The sequence below is a fragment of the Engystomops pustulosus genome, chromosome 4 (genome assembly GCF_040894005.1).
Source record: "Engystomops pustulosus chromosome 4, aEngPut4.maternal, whole genome shotgun sequence".
Lineage (NCBI taxonomy): Eukaryota > Metazoa > Chordata > Amphibia > Anura > Leptodactylidae > Engystomops > Engystomops pustulosus.
Window position 1 is genome coordinate 227,717,658 of NC_092414.1, and position 23,216 is coordinate 227,740,873.

Below are 23,216 nucleotides of genomic sequence, written 5' to 3' on the forward strand. Positions count from 1 at the left end.
TGATACTGTCTGCTGAGCTTTGTATCTAATCCTATTCTGTGTGATACTGTCTGCTGGGCTGTGTATCTAATCCTATACTGTGTGATACTGCCTGCTGAATCATGTATCTAATCGTATACTGTGTGATACTGCCTGCTGAGCTGTGTATCTAATCTTATAGTGTGCGATACATTCTGATGAGCTGTGTATCTAATCCCATCCTGTGTGATACTGCCTTCGTAGATGTGTATCTAATCCTCTCATTTTGCCTTTCTAATTATAGTGCCATACTTTCTGCTGAGCTGCTGTATCTAAGCCCTTCATGTGTGATACACCTTACAAAGTTTCCAGGAAAGCCGTATCATTGTAGCAATCTGGAATAATGCGGATTAGGGGGAGGGGCTGCGGATTGTTATTCATGAGGAGGAGCGGTCTGTAAGGAGATAAAACCTGCTGCTCCTCATCCAGGGATCAGTGACCTGGAGATAAGAGCATCAGCACCATGGCCGCCCTCACCCAGAAGAAGACCTGCAGCCAGATGATGGATGAGTGGAAGGAGTTTGTGTGGAACCCGAGGACCCGGGAGTTTATGGGCCGTACAGCAAGCAGCTGGGGTAAGGAGAGACTGGGGCAACTGGGGCAAGGATGATCCTGGCACAGGTGGAGTAAGGAGATGCTGGGGCACTAGGGTAAGGAGATGCTGGGGCACTAGGGTAAGGAGATGCTGGGGCACTAGGGTAAGGAGATGCTGGGGCACTAGGGTAAGGAGATGCTGGGGCACTAGGGTAAGGAGATGCTGGGGCACTAGGGTAAGGAGATGCTGGGGCACTAGGGTAAGGAGATGCTGGGGCACTAGGGTAAGGAGATGCTGGGGCACTAGGGTAAGGAGATGCTGGGGCACTAGGGTAAAGAGATGCTGGGGCACTGGGGTAAGGAGATGCTGGGGCACTAGGGTAAGGAGATGCTGGGGCACTAGGGTAAGGAGATGCTGGGGCACTAGGGTAAGGAGATGCTGGGGCACTAGGGTAAGGAGATGCTGGGGCACTAGGGTAAGGAGATGCTGGGGCACTAGCGTAAGGAGATGCTATGGCACTAGGGCAAGGAGATGCTGGGGCACTAGGGTAAGGAGATGCTGGGGCACTAGGGTAAGGAGATGCTGGGGCACTAGGGTAAGGAGATGCTGGGGCACTAGGGTAAGGAGATGCTGGGGCACTTGGGTAAGGAGATGCTATGGCACTAGGGCAAGGAGATGTTGGGGCACTAAGGTAAGGAGATGCTGGGGCGGTAGGGTAAGGAGATGCTGGGGCGGTAGGGTAAGGAGATGCTGGGGCGCTAGGGTAAGGAGATGCTGGGGCGGTAGGGTAAGGAGATGCTGGGGCGCTAGGGTAAGGAGATGCTGGGGCGCTAGGGTAAGGAGATGCTGGGGCACTAGAGTAAGGAGGTGCTGGGGCACTAGGGTAAGGAGATGCTGGGGCACTAGGGTAAGGAGATGCTGGGGCGGTAGGGTAAGGAGATGCTGGGGCGCTAGGGTAAGGAGATGCTGGGGCACTAGGGTAAGGAGATGCTGGGGCACTAGAGTAAGGAGGTGCTGGGGCACTAGGGTAAGGAGATGCTGGGGCACTAGGGTAAGGAGATGCTGGGGCACTAGGGTAAGGAGATGCTGGGGCACTAGGGTAAGGAGATGCTGGGGCACTAGGGTAAAGAGATGCTGGGGCACTGGGGTAAGGAGATGCTGGGGCACTAGGGTAAGGAGATGCTGGGGCACTAGGGTAAGGAGATGCTGGGGCACTAGGGTAAGGAGATGCTGGGGCACTAGGGTAAGGAGATGCTGGGGCACTAGGGTAAGGAGATGCTGGGGCACTAGCGTAAGGAGATGCTATGGCACTAGGGCAAGGAGATGCTGGGGCACTAGGGTAAGGAGATGCTGGGGCACTAGGGTAAGGAGATGCTGGGGCACTAGGGTAAGGAGATGCTGGGGCACTAGGGTAAGGAGATGCTGGGGCACTTGGGTAAGGAGATGCTATGGCACTAGGGCAAGGAGATGTTGGGGCACTAAGGTAAGGAGATGCTGGGGCGGTAGGGTAAGGAGATGCTGGGGCGGTAGGGTAAGGAGATGCTGGGGCGCTAGGGTAAGGAGATGCTGGGGCGGTAGGGTAAGGAGATGCTGGGGCGCTAGGGTAAGGAGATGCTGGGGCGCTAGGGTAAGGAGATGCTGGGGCACTAGAGTAAGGAGGTGCTGGGGCACTAGGGTAAGGAGATGCTGGGGCACTAGGGTAAGGAGATGCTGGGGCGGTAGGGTAAGGAGATGCTGGGGCGCTAGGGTAAGGAGATGCTGGGGCACTAGGGTAAGGAGATGCTGGGGCACTAGAGTAAGGAGGTGCTGGGGCACTAGGGTAAGGAGATGCTGGGGCACTAGGGTAAGGAGATGCTGGGGCACTAGGGTAAGGAGATGCTGGGGCACTAGGGTAAGGAGATGCTGGGGCACTAGGGTAAGGAGATGCTGGGGCACTAGGGTAAGGAGATGCTGGGGCACTGGGGTAAGAAGATGCTGGGGCAACTGGGGCAAGGATGATCCTGGCACTGGTGGAGTAAGGAGATGCTGGGGCACTAGGGTAAGGAGATGCTGGGGCACTAGGGTAAGGAGATGCTGGGGCACTGGGGTAAGGAGATGCTGGGGCACCTGGGGCAAGGATGATCCTGGCACAGGTGGAGTAAGGAGATGCTGGGGCACTAGGGTAAGGAGATGCTGGGGCACTAGGGTAAGGAGATGCTGGGGCACTAGGGTAAGGAGATGCTGGGGCACTAGGGTAAGGAGATGCTGGGGCACTAGGGTAAGGAGACGCTGGGGCACTAGGGTAAGGAGATGCTGGGGCACTAGGGTAAGGAGATGCTGGGGCACTAGGGTAAGGAGATGCTGGGGCACTAGGGTAAAGAGATGCTGGGGCACTAGGGTAAGGAGATGCTGGGGCACTAGGGTAAGGAGATGCTGGGGCACTAGGGTAAGGAGATGCTGGGGCACTAGGGTAAGGAGACGCTGGGGCACTAGGGTAAGGAGATGCTGGGGCACTAGGGTAAGGAGATGCTGGGGCACTAGGGTAAGGAGATGCTGGGGCACTAGGGTAAGGACATGCTGGGGCACTAGGGTAAGGAGATGCTGGGGCACTAGGGTAAGGAGATGCTATGGCACTAGGGCAAGGAGATGCTGGGGCACTAGGGTAAGGAGATGCTGGGGCACTAGTGTAAGGAGATGCTGGGGCACTAGGGTAAGGAGATGCTTGGGCACTAGGGTAAGGAGATGCTGGGGCACTAGGGTAAGGAGATGCTGGGGCACTAGGGTAAGGAGATGCTATGGCACTAGGGAAAGGAGATGTTGGGGCACTAAGGTAAGGAGATGCTGGGGCGGTAGGGTAAGGAGATGCTGGGGCGCTAGGGTAAGGAGATGCTTGGGCACTAGAGTAAGGAGGTGCTGGGGCACTAGGGTAAGGAGATGCTGGGGCACTAGGGTAAGGAGATGCTGGGGCGGTAGGGTAAGGAGATGCTGGGGCACTAGGGTAAGGAGATGCTGGGGCACTAGGGAAAGGGAATGCTGGGGCGCTAGGGTAAGGGAATGCTGGGGCACTAGGGTAAGGAGATGCTGGGGCACTAGGGTAAGGAGATGCTGGGGCACTAGAGTAAGGAGATGCTGGGGCACTTGGGGTATGGAGATGCTGGGGCACTAGGGTAAGGAGATGCTGGGGCACTAGGGTAAGGAGATGCTGGGGCACTAGAGTAAGGAGATTCTGGGGCACTTCGGGTATGGAGATGCTGGGGCACTAGGGTATGGAGATGCTGGAGCACTTTCAATATGGAGGTACTGGGGCAACTGGGATAGGGAGATGACGGTTCCCCTTGGGTAAGGAGATTTTTGGACAACTGGGGTAAGGAGATGCTGGGACAACTGGGATAAGGAGATGATGGGGCACTTGGGGTATGAAGATGCTGGAACAACTGGGTTAAGGAGACGCCGGGGCACTTGGGTATAGAGATGCTGGGGCACTATGGCATGAAGATCCTGGGGCACTTGGGGGTATGGAGATGCTGGGGCACCTTGGGTAAGGAGTTGCTGGGTCAACTGGGGTAAGGAGATGCTGACACAAGTGGGGTAAGGGAAGAAGGGGCAATTGGGAGATGCTGGAGCACTTGGGCATAGAGATGCTGGGGTATTAGGGCATGAAGATGCTGGGACACTTGGGGAATGGAGATTCTGTGGCACTTTGGTATGGAGATGCTGACACAGGTGGAGTAAGAGGAAGAAGGGGCAACTGGTTTATGGAGATGCTGGGGTAACTGGGACAAGGATATGCAGGGGCAGCTGTGGTAAGGAGATGCTGGGGCACTTGGGTATAGAGATGCTGGGGCACTAGGGAATGAAGATTCTGGGGCACTAGGGAATGAAGATGCTGGGGTACTTGGGTTTTTACCCCCAGGTCCCCCGTCCTTCTGCCACACGGGGATGGCACTGGGCGGATGTAATGATGTAACTGCTCCATAACATGATGACTAATACCCTTAACCCTTCCTCTTCCGCAGCGCTGATTCTTCTGTTTTACATTGTGTTTTACGCCTTCCTGACGGCCGTCTTTGCGTTCAGCATGTGGGTGATGCTACAGACGATAGACGAGTATAATCCCAAATACGCTGATCGACTCGCAAATCCAGGTAAATCCCCACATAGGGAGTCCCTTCCTCAGGGAGCCTCATCTGTGAGGAGTCCCGTCCTCAGGGAGCCTCATCTGTGGGGAGTCCCGTCCTCAGGGAGCCTCATCTGTGGGAAGTCCCGTCCTCAGGGAGCCTCATCTGTGGGGAGTCCAGTGCTCAGGGAGCCTCATCCATGGGGAGTCCCATCCTCAGGGAGCCTCATCCGTGGGGAGTCCCGTCCTCAGGGAGCCTCATCCGTGGGGAGTCCTGTCCTCAGGGAGCCTCATCCGTGGGGAGTCCCATCTTCAGGGAGCCTCATCCGTAGGGAGTCCGGTCCTCAGGGAGCCTCATATGTGGGGAGTCCCGTCCTCGGGGAGCCTCATCCATGGGGAGTCCCGTCCTCAGGGAGCCTCATCTGTGGAGAGTCCAGTCCTCACGGAGCCTCATCCATGGGGAGTCCAGTCCTTAGGGAGTTCTGTCCTCAGGGAGCCTCATCAGTGGGGAGTCCAGTGCTCAGGGAGCCTCATCCATGGGGAGTCCAGTGCTCAGGAAGCCTCATCCGTGGGGAGTCCCATCCTCAGGGAGCCTCATCCGTGGGGAGTCCCATCCTCAGGGAGCCTCATCTGTGCAGAGTCCAGTCCTTACGGAGTCCCGACTTTAGGGAGCCTCATCTGTGGGGAGTCCCATGCTCAGGGAGCCTCATCTGTGGGGAGTCCAGTGCTCAGGGAGCCTCATCTGTGGGGAGTCCTGTCCTCAGGGAGCCTCATCCGTGGGGAGTCCTGTCCTCAGGGAGCCTCATCCGTAGGGAGTCACTCCATGCTAGGGTCCGTAGCTGCAATGGCAGGGTCTTCTAAAACCTCTGTTGGGCCCATTAATCACTGATCTCCCTTTTCCTCAGGGCTCATGATTCGCCCCAAACTGACCACAGTGGAGATTGTATACAATACGAACGGCACCTGGAAGGACTACACCGAAGGCCTTAGTGAACTGTTGCAAGGTAAATGTCAACTTTATGTCCTCTAGTAGTTTCCTTCCCCACATAAAGGCAAATGATAAGATTGACCCTGATTGCTTCCCTTCCCAGACTACAATGAGACCGTGCAGCGGGAGAGGGGCGTCTCCTGCACCCCAGGAACCTACAACAAGCAGGATGATAACGGAGATGTGAGAAACAACCCCAAGAAAGCTTGTCAGTTCCTGAGGACTGAGCTGCAGAATTGTTCTGGTTTGGAAGACCCAAGCTACGGATATTCAAGTGGAGCACCTTGTGTGCTCATAAAGATGAACAAGGTAAGCCATGAAATATGGACAGGTGTGCAATCTATACATCATCTCACCTGTGCATATACCAAGCCCAACCCATCTGACCAGTGCATATACCAAGCCTGACCTATCTGACCTGTGCATATACCAAGCCCAACCCATCTCACCTGTGCATAAACCAAGTCCAACCCATCTGACCGGTGCATATACCAAGCCCAACCCATCTGACCTGTGCATATACCAAGCCCAACCCATCTCACCTGTGCATATACCAAACCCAACCCATCTGACCTGTGCATATACCAAGCCCAACCTATCTCACCTCTGCATAAACCAAGCCCAACCCATCTCACCTGTGCATATGCCAAACCCAACCCATCTGACCTGTGCATATACCAAGCCCAACCTACCTCACCTGTGCATAAACCAAGCCCAACCCATCTCACCTGTGCATATACCAAACCCAACCCATCTAACCTGTGCATATACCAAGCCCGACCTATCTCATCTGTGCATATACCAAACCCAACCCATCTGACCTGTGCATATACCAAGCCCAACCTATCTCACCTCTGCATAAACCAAGCCCAACCCATCTCACCTGTGCATATACCAAACCCAACCCATCTGACCTGTGCATATACCAAGCCCGACCTACCTCACCTGTGCATAAACCAAGCCCAACCCATCTCACCTGTGCATATACCAAACCCAACCCATCTAACCTGTGCATATACCAAGCCCGACCTATCTCATCTGTTCATATACCAAGCCCAACCCATCTCATCTGTGCATATACCAAACCCAACCCATCTGACCTGTGCATATACCAAGCCCGACCTACCTCACCTGTGTATAAACCAAGCCCAACCCATCTCACCTGTGCATATACCAAACCCAACCCATCTAACCTGTGCATATACCAAGCCCGACCTATCTCATCTGTGCATATACCAAACCCAACCCATCTGACCTGTGCATATACCAAGCCCAACCTATCTCACCTCTGCATAAACCAAGCCCAACCCATCTCACCTGTGCATATACCAAACCCAACCCATCTGACCTGTGCATATACCAAGCCCGACCTACCTCACCTGTGCATAAACCAAGCCCAACCCATCTCACCTGTGCATATACCAAACCCAACCCATCTAACCTGTGCATATACCAAGCCCGACCTATCTCATCTGTTCATATACCAAGCCCAACCCATCTCATCTGTGCATATACCAAACCCAACCCATCTGACCTGTGCATATACCAAGCCCGACCTACCTCACCTGTGTATAAACCAAGCCCAACCCATCTCACCTGTGCATATACCAAACCCAACCCATCTAACCTGTGCATATACCAAGCCCGACCTATCTCATCTGCTCATATACCAAGCCCAACCCATCTCATCTGTGCATAAACCAAGCCCAACCCATGTGACCTGTGCATCTACCAAGCCAAAACCTTCTCACCTGTGCATATACCAAGCCCAACTCATCTCACCTGTGCACATACCAACGCTAACCCATCTCACCTGTGCATATACCAAGCCCAACCCATCTCACCTGTGCATATACCAAGCCCAACCAATCTCACCTGTGCATATAACAACCCCAACCCATTTCACAAGTGCAATTGCTAACCCCAACACATCTCACCTGGTCACTGGCAAGAACATCCTGACTACCTGCTGTATATTTCTATATATTATAGGGTCTCATGTCCGCTGCACTGTGTACTGTCCGTGGGATTGGGACAACATTCAGAACCATTTCCACGGACAGGTGTGTGTGCTGAAGACATGGGAGGTATGGACAGGTGTGTGCTGGTGGCATGGGATGTAAGGACAGGTGTGTGCAGGTGGCATGGGATGTATGGACAGGTGTGTGTGCTGGAGACCTGGAATGTATGGACAGGTGTATCGACAGGCCGAAAAATGATAACTTATCTGTCTATGTATATCATGTATATTAGGTTATCAGCCTACTTCTAAAAATCCCATTTCACCTGGCTACAAATGCAGACCACCTATCCATACATCCCTGGTCTCCAGCACACACCTGTCCATACATCCTAGGTCTCCAGCACATACAGCTGTCCATACATTCCAGGTCTCCAGCACACACACCTGTCCATACATCCCAGGTCTCCAGCACACACACACCTGTCCATACATCCCAGGTCTCCAGCACACACACACCTGTCCATACATCCCACGTCTCCAGCACACACACACCTGTCCATACATCCCAGGTCTCCAGCACACACACCGGTCCATACATCCCATGCCACCAGCACACACACCTGTCCATACATCCCAGGTCTCCAGCACACACACCTGTCCAGACATCCCAGGTGTCCAGCACACACAACTGTCCTTACATCCCATGTCTCCAGCACACACACCTGTCCATACATCCCAGGTCTCCAGCAAACACACCTGTCCATACATCCCAGGTCTCCAGAACATACACCTGTCCATAAATCCATTGCCACTAGCACACACAGCTGTCCATACATCCCAGGTCTCCAGCACACACACCTGTCCATACATCCCAGGTCTCCAGCACACACACCTATCCATACATCCCAGGTCTCCAGAACACACACCTGTCCATACATCCCAGGTCTCCAGCAAACACACCTGTCCATACATCGCATGTCTCCAGCACACACACCTGTCCATACATCCCAGGTCTCCAGCACACACACCTGTCCAGACATCCCAGGTGTCCAGCACACACAACTGTCCTAACATCCCATGTCTCCAGCACACACACCTGTCCATACATCCCAGGTCTCCAGCAAACACACCTGTCCATACATCCAAGGTCTCCAGAACATACACCTGTCCATAAATCCATTGCCACTAGCACACACAGCTGTCCATACATCCCAGGTCTCCAGCACACACACCTGTCCATACATCCCAGGTCTCCAGCACACACACCTATCCATACATCCCAGGTCTCCAGAACACACACCTGTCCATACATCCCAGGTCTCCAGCACACACACCTGTCCATACATCCCATTTCTCCAGCAAACACACCTGTCCATACATCCCAGGTCTCCAGAACACACACCTGTCCATAAATCCATTGCCACTAGCACACACAGCTGTCCATACATCCCAGGTCTCCAGCACACACACCTGTCCATACATAACAGGTCTCCAGCACACACACCTATCCATACATCCCAGGTCTCCAGAACACACACCTGTCCATGCATCCCAGGTCTCCAGCACACACCTGTCCATACATCCCAGGTCTCCAGCACACACACACCTGTCCATATATCCCAGGTCTCCAGCACACACACCGGTCCATACATCCCAGGTCTCCAGCACACACACCTGTCCATACATCCCAGGTCTCCAGCACACACACCTGTCCATACATCCCAGGTGTCCAGCACACACAGCTGTCCATACATTCCAGGTCTCCAGCACACACACCTGTCCATACATCCCAGGTCTCCAGCACACACACACCTGTCCATACATCCCACGTCTCCAGCACACACACACCTGTCCATACATCCCAGGTCTCCAGCACACACACCGGTCCATACATCCCATGCCACCAGCACACACACCTGTCCATACATCCCAGGTCTCCAGCACACACACCTGTCCAGACATCCCAGGTGTCCAGCACACACAACTGTCCTTACATCCCATGTCTCCAGCACACACACCTGTCCATACATCCCAGGTCTCCAGCAAACACACCTGTCCATACATCCCAGGTCTCCAGAACATACACCTGTCCATAAATCCATTGCCACTAGCACACACAGCTGTCCATACATCCCAGGTCTCCAGCACACACACCTGTCCATACATAACAGGTCTCCAGCACACACACCTATCCATACATCCCAGGTCTCCAGAACACACACCTGTCCATGCATCCCAGGTCTCCAGCACACACCTGTCCATACATCCCAGGTCTCCAGCACACACACACCTGTCCATATATCCCAGGTCTCCAGCACACACACCGGTCCATACATCCCAGGTCTCCAGCACACACACCTGTCCATACATCCTAGGTCTCCAGCACATACAGCTGTCCATACATTCCAGGTCTCCAGCACACACACCTGTCCATACATCCCAGGTCTCCAGCACACACACACCTGTCCATACATCCCAGGTCTCCAGCACACACACACCTGTCCATACATCCCACGTCTCCAGCACACACACACCTGTCCATACATCCCAGGTCTCCAGCACACACACCGGTCCATACATCCCATGCCACCAGCACACACACCTGTCCATACATCCCAGGTCTCCAGCACACACACCTGTCCAGACATCCCAGGTGTCCAGCACACACAACTGTCCTTACATCCCATGTCTCCAGCACACACACCTGTCCATACATCCCAGGTCTCCAGCAAACACACCTGTCCATACATCCCAGGTCTCCAGAACATACACCTGTCCATAAATCCATTGCCACTAGCACACACAGCTGTCCATACATCCCAGGTCTCCAGCACACACACCTGTCCATACATCCCAGGTCTCCAGCACACACACCTATCCATACATCCCAGGTCTCCAGAACACACACCTGTCCATACATCCCAGGTCTCCAGCAAACACACCTGTCCATACATCGCATGTCTCCAGCACACACACCTGTCCATACATCCCAGGTCTCCAGCACACACACCTGTCCAGACATCCCAGGTGTCCAGCACACACAACTGTCCTAACATCCCATGTCTCCAGCACACACACCTGTCCATACATCCCAGGTCTCCAGCAAACACACCTGTCCATACATCCAAGGTCTCCAGAACATACACCTGTCCATAAATCCATTGCCACTAGCACACACAGCTGTCCATACATCCCAGGTCTCCAGCACACACACCTGTCCATACATCCCAGGTCTCCAGCACACACACCTATCCATACATCCCAGGTCTCCAGAACACACACCTGTCCATACATCCCAGGTCTCCAGCACACACACCTGTCCATACATCCCATTTCTCCAGCAAACACACCTGTCCATACATCCCAGGTCTCCAGAACACACACCTGTCCATAAATCCATTGCCACTAGCACACACAGCTGTCCATACATCCCAGGTCTCCAGCACACACACCTGTCCATACATAACAGGTCTCCAGCACACACACCTATCCATACATCCCAGGTCTCCAGAACACACACCTGTCCATGCATCCCAGGTCTCCAGCACACACCTGTCCATACATCCCAGGTCTCCAGCACACACACACCTGTCCATATATCCCAGGTCTCCAGCACACACACCGGTCCATACATCCCAGGTCTCCAGCACACACACCTGTCCATACATCCCAGGTCTCCAGCACACACACCTGTCCATACATCCCAGGTGTCCAGCACACACAGCTGTCCATACATTCCAGGTCTCCAGCACACACACCTGTCCATACATCCCAGGTCTCCAGCACACACACACCTGTCCATACATCCCACGTCTCCAGCACACACACACCTGTCCATACATCCCAGGTCTCCAGCACACACACCGGTCCATACATCCCATGCCACCAGCACACACACCTGTCCATACAACCCAGGTTTCCAGCACACACACCTGTCCAGACATCCCAGGTGTCCAGCACACACAACTGTCCTTACATCCCATGTCTCCAGCACACACACCTGTCCATACATCCCAGGTCTCCAGCAAACACACCTGTCCATACATCCCAGGTCTCCAGAACACACACCTGTCCATACATCCAAGGTCTCCAGCACACACACCTGTCCATAAATCCATTGCCACCAGTACACACAGCTGTCCATACATCCCAGGTCTCCAGCACACACACCTGTCCATACATCCCAGGTCTCCAGCACACACACCTATCCATAAATCCCAGGTCTCCAGAACACACACCTGTCCATACATCCCAGGTCTCCAGCACACACCTGTCCATACATCCCACGTCTCCAGCACACACACACCTGTCCATACATCCCAGGTCTCCAGCACACACACCTGTCCATACATCCCAGGTCTCCAGCACACACACCTGTCCATACATCCCACGTCTCCAGCACACACACCTGTCCATACATCCCAGGTGTCCAGCACACACAACTGTCCTTACATCCCATGTCTCCAGCACACACACCTGTCCATACATCCCAGGTCTCCAGCAAACACACCTGTCCATACATCCCAGGTCTCCAGCAAACACACCTGTCCATACATCCCAGGTCTCAAGAACACACACCTGTCCATACATCCAAGGTCTCCAGCACACACACCTGTCCATATATCCATTGCCACCAGCACACACAGCTGTCCATAAATCCCAGGTCTCCAGCACACACACCTGTCCATACATCCCAGGTCTCCAGTACAAACACCTGTCCATACATCCCAGGTCTCCAGCACACACACCGGTCCATACATCCCAGGTCTCCAGCACACACACCTGCCCATACATCCCATGTCTCCAGCACACACACCTGCCCATACATCCCATGTCTCCAGCACACACCTGTCCATACATCCCAGGTCTCCAATACAAACACCTGTCCATACATCCCAGGTCTCCAGCACACACACCTGTCCATACATCCCAGGTCTCCAGCACACACCTGTCCATAAATCCATTGCCACTAGCACACACAGCTGTCCATACATCCCAGGTCTCCAGCACACACACCTGTCCATACATCCCAGGTCTCCAGCACACACACCTATCCATACATCCCAGGTCTCCAGAACACACACCTGTCCATACATCCCAGGTCTCCAGCAAACACACCTGTCCATACATCGCATGTCTCCAGCACACACACCTGTCCATACATCCCAGGTCTCCAGCACACACACCTGTCCATACATCCCAGGTCTCCAGCACACACCTGTCCATACATCCCAGGTCTCCAGCACACACACCTGTCCATACATTCCAGGTCTCCAGCACACACACCTGTCCATACATTCCCGGTCTCCAGCACACACACACCTGTCCATACATCCCAGGTCTCCAGCACACACACACCTGTCCATACATCCCACGTCTCAAGCACAAACACACCTGTCCATACATCCCAGGTCTCCAGCAGACACACCTGTCACCTGTCCATCCTTTCTAGGTCTCCAGCACACACAAACACCTGTCCATACATCCCAGGTCTCCAGCACACACACACCTGTCCATACATCCCAGGTCTCCAGCACACACACCTGTCCATACATCCCAGGTCTCCAGCACACACACCGGTCCATACATCCCAGGTCTCCAGCACACACACCTGCCCATACATCCCATGTCTCCAGCACACACACCTGCCCATACATCCCATGTCTCCAGCACACACCTGTCCATACATCCCAGGTCTCCAGTACAAACACCTGTCCATACATCCCAGGTCTCCAGCACACACACCGGTCCATACATCCCAGGTCTCCAGCACACACACCTGCCCATACATCCCATGTCTCCAGCACACACACCTGCCCATACATCCCATGTCTCCAGCACACACCTGTCCATACATCCCAGGTCTCCAATACAAACACCTGTCCATACATCCCAGGTCTCCAGCACACACACCTGTCCATACATCCCAGGTCTCCAGCACACACCTGTCCATAAATCCATTGCCACTAGCACACACAGCTGTCCATACATCCCAGGTCTCCAGCACACACACCTGTCCATACATCCCAGGTCTCCAGCACACACACCTATCCATACATCCCAGGTCTCCAGAACACACACCTGTCCATACATCCCAGGTCTCCAGCAAACACACCTGTCCATACATCGCATGTCTCCAGCACACACACCTGTCCATACATCCCAGGTCTCCAGCACACACACCTGTCCATACATCCCAGGTCTCCAGCACACACCTGTCCATACATCCCAGGTCTCCAGCACACACACCTGTCCATACATTCCAGGTCTCCAGCACACACACCTGTCCATACATTCCCGGTCTCCAGCACACACACACCTGTCCATACATCCCAGGTCTCCAGCACACACACACCTGTCCATACATCCCACGTCTCAAGCACAAACACACCTGTCCATACATCCCAGGTCTCCGGCAGACACACCTGTCACCTGTCCATCCTTTCTAGGTCTCCAGCACACACAAACACCTGTCCATACATCCCAGGTCTCCAGCACACACACACCTGTCCATACATCCCAGGTCTCCAGCACACACACCTGTCCATACATCCCAGGTCTCCAGCACACACCTGTCCATACATCCCAGGTCTCCAGCACACACACCTGTCCATACATTCTAGGTCTCCAGCACACACACCTGTCCATACATTCCCGGTCTCCAGCACACACACACCTGTCCATACATCCCAGGTCTCCAGCACAAACACACCTGTCCATACATCCCAGGTCTCCAGCAGACACACCTGTCACCTGTCCATCCTTTCTAGGTCTCCAGCACACACACAAACACCTGTCCATACATCCCAGGTCTCCAGCACACACACACCTGTCCATACATCCCAGGTCTCCAGCACACACAACTGTCCATACATCCCAGGTCTCCAGCACACACCTGTCCATAAATCCCAGGTCTCCAGCACACACACCTGTCCATACATTCCAGGTCTCCAGCACACACACCTGTCCATACATCCCAGGTCTCCAGCACACACACACCTGTCCATACATCCCAAGGTCTCCAGCACACACACCTGTCCATACATCCCAGGTCTCCAGCACACAAACCTGTCCATACATCCCAGGTCTCCAGAACACACACCTGTCCATACATCCCAGGTCTCCAGCACACATACCTGTCCATAAATCCATTGCCACCAGCACACACAGCTGTCCATACATCCCAAGGTCTCCAGCACACACACCTGTCCATACATCCCAGGTCTCCAGTACAAACACCTATCCATACATCCCAGGTCTCCAGAACACACACCCGTCCATACATACCATGTCTCCAGCACACACCTGTCCATACATTCCAGGTCTCCAGCACAAACACACCTGTCCATGCATCCCAGGTCTCCAGCACACACCTGTCCATACATCCCAGGTCTCCAGCACACACCTGTCCATACATCCCAGGTCTCCAGCACACACACCTGTCCATACATCCCAGGTTTCCAGCACACACACCTGTCCATACATCGCAGGTCTCCAGCACACACACCTGTCCATAAATCCCAGGTCTCCAGCACAAACCTGTCCATACATCCCTGGTCTCCAGCACACACCTGTCCATATATCCCAGGTCTCCAGCATACACCTGTCCATACATCCCAGGTCTCCAGCACACACCTGTCCATACATCCCAGGTCTCCAGCATACACACACCTGTCCATACATCCCAGGTCTCCAGCACACACAAATGTCCATACATCCCAGGTCTCCAGCACACACCTGTCCATACATCCCAGGTCTCCAGCACACACCTGTCCATACATTCCTGGTCTCCAGCACACACACACCTGTCCATACATCCCAGGTCTCCAGCACACACAAATGTCCATACATCCCAGGTCTCCAGCACACACACCTGTCCATACATCCCAGGTCTCCAGCACACACAAATGTCCATACATCCCAGGTCTCCAGCACACACAAATGTCCATACATCCCAGGTCTCCAGCACACACAAATGTCCATACATCCCAGGTCTCCAGCACACTCAAATGTCCATACATCCCAGGTCTCCAGCACACACACCTGTCCATACATCCCAGGTCTCCAGCACACACACACCTGTCCATACATCCCAGGTCTCCAGCACCACACACAAATGTCCATATATCCCAGGTCTCCAGCACACACAAATGTCCATACATCCCAGGTCTCCAGCACACACCCACCTGTCCATACATCCCAGGTCTCCAGCACACACACACCTGTCCATACATCCCAGGTCTCCAGCACACACACACCTGTCCATACATCCCAGGTCTCCAGCACACACAACTGTCCATACATCCCAGGTCTCCAGCACACACATCTGTCCATACATCCCAGGTCTCCAGCACACACACCTGTCCATACATCCCAGGTCTCCAGCACACACATCTTTTATACCTACATGAAGGTGTCTCTATCTCTTTCTTTAGGTGATACATTTCCTTCCGGAACCGATGAAGAATGTGTCTAACACATCCATCACCATCAGCTGTTCTGGAAAGGTGAGTGCTCAGATGTCTCCGATGGACACTCACATTTTGTCTGTTTCCCTTTAAGTCTCAGACTCTCCTTATCTTTATTGTCTTCAGAAGCTAAAAAGTGCAGTAAATGAGACGGTAAGAGGAAGCGCTTGTAACTGACCCCTATAGAGGCATCTCCCCAGATAAGATAGACCTTCTACCCCCATAGAGGCTTCTCTCCATATAAGATAGACCTTCTACCCCTATAGTGGTGTCTCCCCTTACAAGATAGACCTTCTACCCCCATATAGGCATCTCCCCATATAAGATAGACCTTCTACCCCCTTAGAGGCTTCTCTCCATATAAGATAGACCATCTACCCCCATAGTGGTGTCTCCCCTTACAAGATAGACCTTCTACCCCCATATAGGCATCTCCCCATATAAGATAGACCTTCTACCCCCATAGAGGCATCTCCCCATATAAGATAGACCTTCTACCCCCATAGAGGCATCTCCCCATATAAGATAGACCTTCTACCCCCATAGAGGCATCTCCCCATATAAGATAGACCTTCTACCCCCATATAGGCATCTCCCCATATATGATAGACCTTCTACCCCCATAGAGGCATCTCCCCATATAAGATAGACCTTCTACCCCCATAGAGGCATCTCCCCATATAAGATAGACCTTCTACCCCCATAGAGGCATCTCCCCATATAAGATAGACCTTCTACCCCCATAGAGGCATCTCCCCATATAAGATAGACCTTCTACCCCCATATAGGCATCTCCCCATATATGATAGACCTTCTACCCCCATAGAGGCATCTCCCCATATAAGATAGACCTTCTACCCCCATAGAGGCATCTCCCCATATAAGATAGACCTTCTACCCCCATAGAGGCTTCTCTCCATATAAGATAGACCATCTACCCCCATAGTGGTGTCTCCCCTTACAAGATAGACCTTCTACCCCCATATAGGCATCTCCCCATATAAGATAGACCTTCTACACCCATAGAGGCATCTCCCCATATAAGATAGACCTTCTACCCCCATAGAGGCATCTCCCCATATAAGATAGACCTTCTACCCCCATAGAGGCATCTCCCCATATAAGATAGACCTTCTACCCCCATATAGGCATCTCCCCATATAAGATAGACCTTCTACCCCCATAGAGGCATCTCCCCATATAAGATAGACCTTCTACCCCCATAGAGGCATCTCCCCATATAAGATAGACCTTCTACCCCCAAAGAGGCATCTCCCCATACAAGATAGACCTTCTACCCCCATATAGGCATCTCCCCATATAAGATAGACCTTCTACCCCCATATAGGCATCTCCCCATATAAGATAGACCTTCTACCCCCATAGAGGCATCTCCCCATATAAGATAGACCTTCTACCCCCATAGAGGCATCTCCCCATATAAGATAGACCTTCTACCCCCAAAGAGGCATCTCCCCATACAAGATAGACCTTCTACCCCCATATAGGCATCTCCCCATATAAGATAGACCTTCTACCCCCATAGAGGCATCTCCCCATATAAGATAGACCTTCTACCCCCATAGAGGCATCTCCCCATATAAGATAGACCTTCTACCCCCATAGAGGCGTCTCTCCATATAAGATAGACCTTCTACCCCCATAGTGGTGTCTCCCCTTACAAGATAGACCTTCTACCCCCATATAGGCATCACCCCATATAAGATAGACCTTCTACCCCCATAGAGGCATCTCCCCATATATGATAGACCTTCTACCCCCATAGAGGCGTCTCCCCATATAAGATAGACCTTCTACCCCCATAGAGGCATCTCCCCATATAGGATAGACCTTCTACCCCCATAGAGGCATCTCCCCATATATGATAGACCTTCTACCCCCATAGAGGCATCTCCCCATATAATATAGACCTTCTACCCTCATAGAGGCATCTCCCCATATAATATAGACCTTCTACCCCCATAGAGGCATCTCCCCATACAGGATAGAGCTTCTACCCCCATAGAGACATCTCTGCATATATGATAGACCTTCTACCCCCATAGAGACATCTCCCCATATAATATAGTCCTTCTACCCCCATAGAGGCATCTCTCCATATATGATAGACCTTCTACCCCCATAGAGACATCTCCCCATACAAAATAGTCCTTCTACCCCCATAGAGACGTCTCCCCATACAGGATAGACCTTCTCACCCCATAGAGGCATCTCCCCATACAAGATAGACCTTTTACCCTCATAGAGGCGTCTCTCCATACAGGATAGACCTTCTACCCCCATAGAGGCATCTCTCCATATAATATAGACCTTCTACCCCATATAGGCATCTCCCCATATAAGATAGACCTTCTACCCCCATAGAGGCATCTCCCCATACAAGATAGACCTTCTACCACCATAGAGGCATCTCCCCATACAGGATAGACCTTCTACCCCCATAGAGGCATCTCCCCATACAAGATAGACCTTTTACCCTCATAGAGGCGTCTCTCCATACAGGATAGACCTTCTACCCCCATAGAGGCATCTCTCCATATAATATAGACCTTCTACCCCATATAGGCATCTCCCCATATAAGATAGACCTTCTACCCCCATAGAGGCATCTCTCCATATAATATAGACCTTCTACCCCATATAGGCATCTCCCCATATAAGATAGTCCTTCTACCCCCATAGAGACGTCTCCCCATACAGGATAGACCTTCTACCCCCATAGAGGCATCTCCCCATACAAGATAGACCTTTTACCCTCATATAGGCATCCCCCCATACAAGATAGACCTTCTACCACCATAGAGGCATCTCCCCATACAGGATAGACCTTCTACCCCCATAGAGGCATCTCCCCATATAAGATAGACCTTCTACCCCCATAGAGGCATCTCCCCATATAAGATAGACCTTCTACCCCCATAGAGGCATCTCCCCATACAAGATAGACCTTCTACCACCATAGAGGCATCTCCCCATACAGGATAGACCTTCTACCCCCATAGAGGCATCTCCCCATATAAGATAGACCTTCTACCACCATAGAGGCATCTCCCCATACAGGATAGACCTTCTACCCCCATAGAGGCATCTCCCCATACAAGATAGACCTTTCACCCTCATAGAGGCGTCTCTCCATACAGGATAGACCTTCTACCCCCATAGAGGCATCTCTCCATATAATATAGACCTTCTACCCCCATAGAGGCATCTCCCCATACAAGATAGACCTTTCACCCTCATAGAGGCGTCTCTCCATACAGGATAGACCTTCTACCCCCATAGAGGCATCTCTCCATATAATATAGACCTTCTACCCCATATAGGCATCTCCCCATATAAGATAGACCTTCTACCCCCATAGAGGCATCTCCCCATACAAGATAGACCTTCTACCCCCATAGAGGCATCTCCCCATACAAGATAGACCTTCTACCTCCATAGAGGCATCTCCCCATATAAGATAGACCTTCTACCCCCATAGACGCATCTCCCCATATAAGATAGACCTTCTACCCCCATAGACGCATCTCCCCATATAAGATAGACCTTCTACCCCCATAGACGCATCTCCCCATATAGGATAGACCTTCTACCCCCATAGACGCATCTCCCCATATAAGATAGACCTTCTACCCCCATAGATGCATCTCCCCATATAAGATAGACCTTCTACCCCCATAGAGGCATCTCCCCATACAAAATAGACCTTCTACCCCCATAGAGACGTCTCCCCATACAAGATAGACCTTCTACCCCCAAATTGGCGTCTCCCCATATTAGATAGACCTTCTACCCCCAAATTGGCGTCTCCTCCAGAAAAAAACTGCTGCACTCAGGGTGGGATGAAGACTGTGCTGGTCTTCAATACACAATGGCCACATTTACTGCAGCCCCTGCGCCAATTTTTGTCTAACTTTGCAGGTCCTGCTTGTACATGTATTCATGAAAAGTCCGCACATATTTGTGTCCTGGCTGCATTATACCTGACACATAAAGGGGTGTTCTGGTGCTCAGTCGGATCGTGCGCCACATTTATCAAGCAGTGCAGGGGGCCACTGTCTCACTAATAGTAAATCCGGGCCATCATGTACAGGTGTGTCTGGTCTGTGTGTCATTTATATAATATATAAGGGTTCTGTCTATATTACTGTATAATACATAGGACCATATGCACCACAATTATTACAGCAACTCGACGGAATTGCATAGCTCCCAACCATCCCAGATGTGGCAGGACAGTTCGGGCTAATGGGCGCTGTCCCACCACCCTGGGCGGTAGGGATAATATCCCAATCCTGTCCCGTAATGTCCCACCTCCTGATCTCTTCCCTGGCACACTAGAGGTGCAAATCCGAGACCAGGCGGCGGGACCAGGTGCTGCTGCCTCCTATTTTTTTTTTTAAAAAACTTTACTCACCTTTCCATCGTTCCCCCGCAGTCCTGCAGCAGAACTGCAGGGGAAGTTATGAAATTACTTCAAATTGTAAGAAATTTTTCCCAGCCTAGAGCCGCCATTGATTTCATTAACATGGCTTGTTGTGTGTGAGAATGCAGAGGTTGGCACCTTTAAGGAACCTTGGTAGAAATCTCTCTTATAAGTTCTCTTCTTCTCTGGGATCTATTGTAACTCCATCTCTTTTATCCAGAATGACGAAAACAACCTTCTCCTTGGTCCGCTCCAGTACTTTCCAAGTGTCGGCAATCTGGGCCGCCTGGGCACCATTGACCTCATGTATTTTCCATACTATGGAAACAGAGCTCAGGTAAGTGTCCTCATCTTATGAACCACCATTTGCCGCTAGTCTGAAGTTGTATTGGTGGTAGAGTCCATGGTGAACCCCAAGTGATAGGCCATAGGTCCTGTGGGTACCTGACCCTCCTTGATTCTTATTATTGATACTGGTTGATCCTCTGAAAGTGTATGACAGGATGGAGCCATCACCAGGGCTTGTGTCCTCCCCCTCCTCTTCATCTAGTGCTCACATGTTGTGAGAAGTAGACTCTTGGGATGGGTCGCTGATTCTGGGATTATTCTGGGTGATATACTGGAGCCAGGGAGGAATATTGGAATCAGCCTTATATGGTTCTGCCACCCTCGGGATGCACACTGTAGGATTAGAGGTTGGACTTGATGGACACAACAATACTATTAATCTGACAAACGATTGTCTGCATTGTAGATGATCCTCACTGAACCTGTACGTTGTTTCTAATGAATCTTCTTTTCTCCCACAGAAAAACTACACTCAACCATTTGTGGCTGTGAAGTTCCTGAATGCCACGCGAAATGTGGACCACAATGTGGAGTGTCGCGTCAATGCAGCCAATATCAACAATCAAGACGACCGCGACAAATTCCAGGGACGTGTTATCTTCAGACTGAGGATCGATTCCTAGACATGTGCCAGCTATAATCCTAATAACCGTGACCATGGACATGTCTCCACCAGCACTGCCCTATACAACCACAACCATGATCCCAGACATATAGCTGCCATATTCCCTATGACCATGGCCCCTAGACATGTGCCGGCTATAATCCTTATAACCATGACCATGGACATGACTCCACCACCACTGCCCTACACAACAACAACCATGATCCCAGACATATAGCTGCCATATTCCCTATGACCATGGCCCCTAGACATGTGCCGGCTATAATCCTTATAACCATGACCATGGACATGACTCCACCACCACTGCCCTACACAACAACAACCATGATCCCAGACATATAGCTGCCATATTCCCTATGACCATGGCCCCTAGACATGTGCCGGCCATAATCCTTATAGCCATGACCATGAACATGTCTCCACCACCACTGCCCTATACAACCATGATCCCAGACATATAGCTGCCATATTCCCTATGACCATGGCCCCTAGACATGTGCCGGCTATAATCCTTATAACCATGACCATGGACGTGTCTCCACCAGCACTGCCCTATACAACCACAACCATGATCCCAGACATATAGCTGCCATATTCCCTATAACCATGGCCCCTAGACATGTGCCGGCTATAATCCTTATAGCCATGACCATGGACATGTCTCCACCACCACTGCCCTATACAACCACAACCATGATCCCAGACATATAGCTGCCATATTCCCTATGACCATGGCCCCTAGACATGTGCCGGCTATAATCCTTATAACCATGACCATGGACATGTCTCCACCACCACTGCCCTATACAACCACAACCATGATCCCAGACATATAGCTGCCATATTCCCTATGACCATGGCCCCTAGACATGTGCCGGCTATAATCCTTATAACCGTGACCATGGACATGTCTCCACCACCACTGCCCTACACAACAACAACCATGATCCCAGACATATAGCTGCCATATTCAGTATGACCATGGCCCCTAGACATGTGTCCACCATATGCCAGCATTGCCCTAATGACCCTAACCATGCACAAAGGCCTTGTCCTAGGTGACCACACAGAGGCTTCAGTGACCGCTTCTTATTGCCCCTTACATTACCACAATATATTCAGATTGTAGGACCCCTCCCCCATGTCAGCCTGTATATAAAAGTGTGTAAATATTATATTTAATGTCACCCATTCCATTTCTCATCTCTGTGTTTCTATCATTAAAGATCTATTCTTTTTTTACATTATTTCTCCGTGACTAAATGATGTAAAGCAACAAAGACTTTCCTCAGATCGTCCATCCCCGGGTGTCATCCGCATCAAAGAAAGAATCCACCCCAGAAGCTGCGGCTCCTGGACATGTGGCCCCCCATTATCCCAATGAGCTAAACATGTGCCCCCTATTCCCAATGAGCTAGACATGTGCCCCCCATATTCCCAATGAGCTAGACATGTGCCCCCCATATTCCCAATGAGCTAGACATGTGCCCCCCATATTCCCAATGAGCTAGACATGTGCCCCCCATATTCCCAATGAGTTAGACATGTGCCCCCTATTCCCAATGAGCTAAACATGTGCCCCCTATTCCCAATGAGCTAGACATGTGCCCCCCATATTCCCAATGAGCTAGACATGTGCCCCCCATATTCCCAATGAGTTAGACATGTGCCCCCCATATTCCCAATGAGCTAGACATGTGCCCCCCATATTCCCAATGAGCTAGACCT

At 51.8% G+C, this 23,216-nt stretch overlaps 1 protein-coding gene across 2 annotated transcripts; it reads left to right on the forward strand.

Moving 5' to 3' along the window:
* Nucleotides 1–452: 452 nt before the first annotated feature.
* On the forward strand, nt 453–22,730 carry ATP1B2 (ATPase Na+/K+ transporting subunit beta 2). 2 transcript variants are annotated; one of them, XM_072150119.1, is made up of 8 exons: nt 453–593; nt 4,549–4,677; nt 5,555–5,653; nt 5,741–5,946; nt 16,036–16,107; nt 16,195–16,221; nt 20,736–20,852; nt 21,325–22,730. In XM_072150119.1, the coding sequence occupies exons 1-8, from the start codon at nt 482–484 to the stop codon at nt 21,484–21,486; spliced, it is 924 nt and encodes a 307-aa protein (XP_072006220.1). In that variant the 5' UTR covers nt 453–481; the 3' UTR covers nt 21,487–22,730. The 2 variants fall into 2 exon arrangements, with proteins under 2 accessions (XP_072006220.1, XP_072006221.1); XM_072150120.1 differs by lacking the exon at nt 16,195–16,221.
* The last annotated feature ends 486 nt before the right edge of the window (nt 22,731–23,216 follow it).

Coding starts and splice junctions, on each gene's coding strand:
- ATP1B2 (XM_072150119.1), top strand. CDS start 482: ATGGCCGCCCTCACCCAGAAGAAGACCTGCAGCCAGATGATGGATGAG. Junction 5,947..16,035: donor TGCTCATAAAGATGAACAAG/GTAAGCCATGAA, acceptor CTCTTTCTTTAG/GTGATACATTTCCTTCCGGA. Junction 16,222..20,735: donor AAAGTGCAGTAAATGAGACG/GTAAGAGGAAGC, acceptor TCTTTTATCCAG/AATGACGAAAACAACCTTCT.